The sequence below is a fragment of the Gymnoscopelus braueri genome, assembly GCF_963280865.1.
Source record: "Gymnoscopelus braueri genome assembly, chromosome: 4".
Taxonomy (NCBI): domain Eukaryota; kingdom Metazoa; phylum Chordata; class Actinopteri; order Myctophiformes; family Myctophidae; genus Gymnoscopelus; species Gymnoscopelus braueri.
The window spans coordinates 22511166-22513665 of NC_137605.1; the positions used below are offsets into that span (position 1 = coordinate 22511166).

The 2500-nt window shown below is 46.2% G+C and overlaps 1 protein-coding gene across 1 annotated transcript in view; it reads left to right on the forward strand.

Moving 5' to 3' along the window:
* Nucleotides 1-2500, forward strand: part of erfl1 (Ets2 repressor factor like 1) — a gene marked incomplete at both ends in the record, with an annotated part of 10661 nt that overhangs the window by 4618 nt on the left and 3543 nt on the right. Inside the window, 2 exons of the mRNA XM_080426523.1 lie at nt 1-13; nt 2351-2483. The exon at nt 1-13 is cut by the window's left edge and continues 165 nt beyond it. Of these exons, the coding sequence (XP_080282649.1) occupies nt 1-13; nt 2351-2483 (146 nt within the window). The remainder of the gene's footprint in view (nt 14-2350; nt 2484-2500) is intronic.

A 2500-nucleotide genomic window follows, 5' to 3' on the forward strand; every position in this document is an offset into this window, starting at 1 on the left:
CTGCAGTCCGGAGGTATGGAGAGGAAGGGGAAGTGGGGATGGCATCAAAGGAGAGGAGAGAGAGAGAGAGAGAGAGAGAGAGAGAGAGAGAGAGAGAGAGAGAGAGAGAGAGAGAGAGAGAGAGAGAGAGAGAGAGAGAGTGCGTGCAGGATGGGAGAGTGAGGGATTAGAAGGGGTGACTGTGAGGTGTGTTATATTTTAGTGCTACCTATATTTTATTCATACTTTATACTTTTTGGAACTCAGCCTAATTCGGTAATCAGTGCAGGATTTGCAGGTGGAATGAAGAAGGATTGGACGATGGAGAAGGATTGGTGCTTAGCACAACTCCATTCCTTCTCAAGTCATTATTATTAGCGACTTGATTTGATGGAGGGATTAGGAAAAGACGGTGGAAGAGGTGGATGATGGAAATGAGGGAAGATGAGAGAGATAGACAGAGCCAGGGATGCCACTACCCTATGCATTATCTTAATTGTTTATTAATAGTGATTTGATGCCAGTAACTGAAATCCATTTCAATCTAGCGATCTGGCTGTTTGTAGTTCCCAGGCCCGCGCTGTGTGTATTCCTGTTAAGGCGATAGGAGCAGGATGGATTGTATTCAGCGCGCCCATCTTTTATTCACTGTATGTAATGGAAGCCGATGATTGTAAGACAACTGAATTCACTTATTGTTTGCCCTGAGAGATAGTGAAATTTGTACAGAGATAAATCATACGAGAACACCGGAGGTGAGGTATGAATAAAAGCCGCCCTGACTCAGTTTGATAATATGACGACTTTGCTGATGTCTGGTGCGTTCATGTGGTGAGGGATTATGGGAAAATCAATTTGTGATTGGAATCCACCAGTAAATTATGTTAGTCTACACACATACACCATAAAATGTAGTATTGTTGAGATAAATCTAAGCGTTGTTGTATTTGTTCAATTTTAAATTAGACATGTACAATCAAGTGTATAACTAAGATGGCTGTCTTTATATATCCGCATTTATGGTACTGTTCTTTAGATACGAAACGTAAAAGATTGACTCCAAACTATACTGTAAAGGGGGACTCATCAATCATGCATCTGTGCCATCTTTAAGGTGGGGTTTAAGGGAGAGACAGACAGCAAAGACAGGAGAAAAGTAGAGGGAGGGGGGGGACGGTTTTAACTTGTCCTTAAAACAAAAGGAGATGTTATCCCCCCTCCACTCGCACTCTCCCTCATCCCCTTCGTGTCTCTCCGATGGCACTGTATCCATCTGTCATCGATTGAAAATGAAAGACATTGTAAAAGTAAAGCAGGCGGTGTGGGGGGGTTGGGGAGGGGGGGGGGGGCATACCTCGTCAGATCAGATCAATCGTGGGTCATTAATGCGGGTTTGTTAAGCAACGCAGATCATGCAGCTTGGAAGTGCTCTCTCGCCTTTCAAACTTGGGGCTGAGAGGGGTGACAGATGCCATTGATCCAAAGTCCTACCGAAAAAGAAAAAAAACCTTAACCCTCCCCACTCGCCCCCTTTCTCCAGAGATTCGACTGTTCCATTTATTTCTGTCCTATCCCCTATTCGCTGATTTTGAAACTACCTCTATGCAATGTGTGCAAGTTAACATACACACTCGAGTAAAACCGGAAAAAAACTCACACATGGAAGCAATGTGCACGCACGCACACATATCTCACACGCCAAGACCCATTTTATTTTTACATTGTCAAGTGTAATTATGAGACTTCTTTTATCACATTTGAGAAATGTTACTTTGACAAGGCAAACCCTTAACAGTTGCATCAGACAGACTTGACAGAGAATATAAAAGACTCATTTTTATTGCCCTTCTATCAGATGTGTCCTCTGCCTCCTCTGTCACCACCTCACACTCCTCCTCCTCCTCCTCCCACGTGTGGTCCGAAAAGTGTCCCACAATCCCCTGTCTCTCGACACCCATCCTTTGTACCTGCACGTGTTAATCACTGGCCTCCATTTGACTCTGAACTCTTCCTGTCTTTGAGTTCACTGAGCCTCCATGTCCTCCCACCTCCCTATTCACTCCGAGTCCCCAGGCGCCCCCTTTTATCCTGTCCTTGCTGCGACTGTGCCACTGTTTGCATCACACTCTGCAGGGTGCCGTCGCCATCAAATGGCTTTACCCTCCGCAACTCACCGACACTGGTGGAGGGAAGAGACGCTTGATAGGAATCCGTGCACTGTGTCTTGAAGCTGGATGTATGTGTATGTTCTTCTTCTTAATGATATGAACGCATCCTCGGATTCACTTTTTCTTCTCTCTCTTTCTCTCATTCTCTACTTCCCTCCTTCCTTCTCTCCCTCGCCTCTTTCTCTTCCTTTCTTCCCGCTCAGGCCCTACAGTCCCTGTTCCCTCGTTTGCCAGACGCAGGCAGAGGGACTTCGCTGTTCGAACGAGGGGCCACAGCGCCAGGGCCCGAGGCGGGAGACAAGCTGAGGCTAGATGCCTTCCCCTTCCTCAGCACAGGTGAGATGTAGGGACGG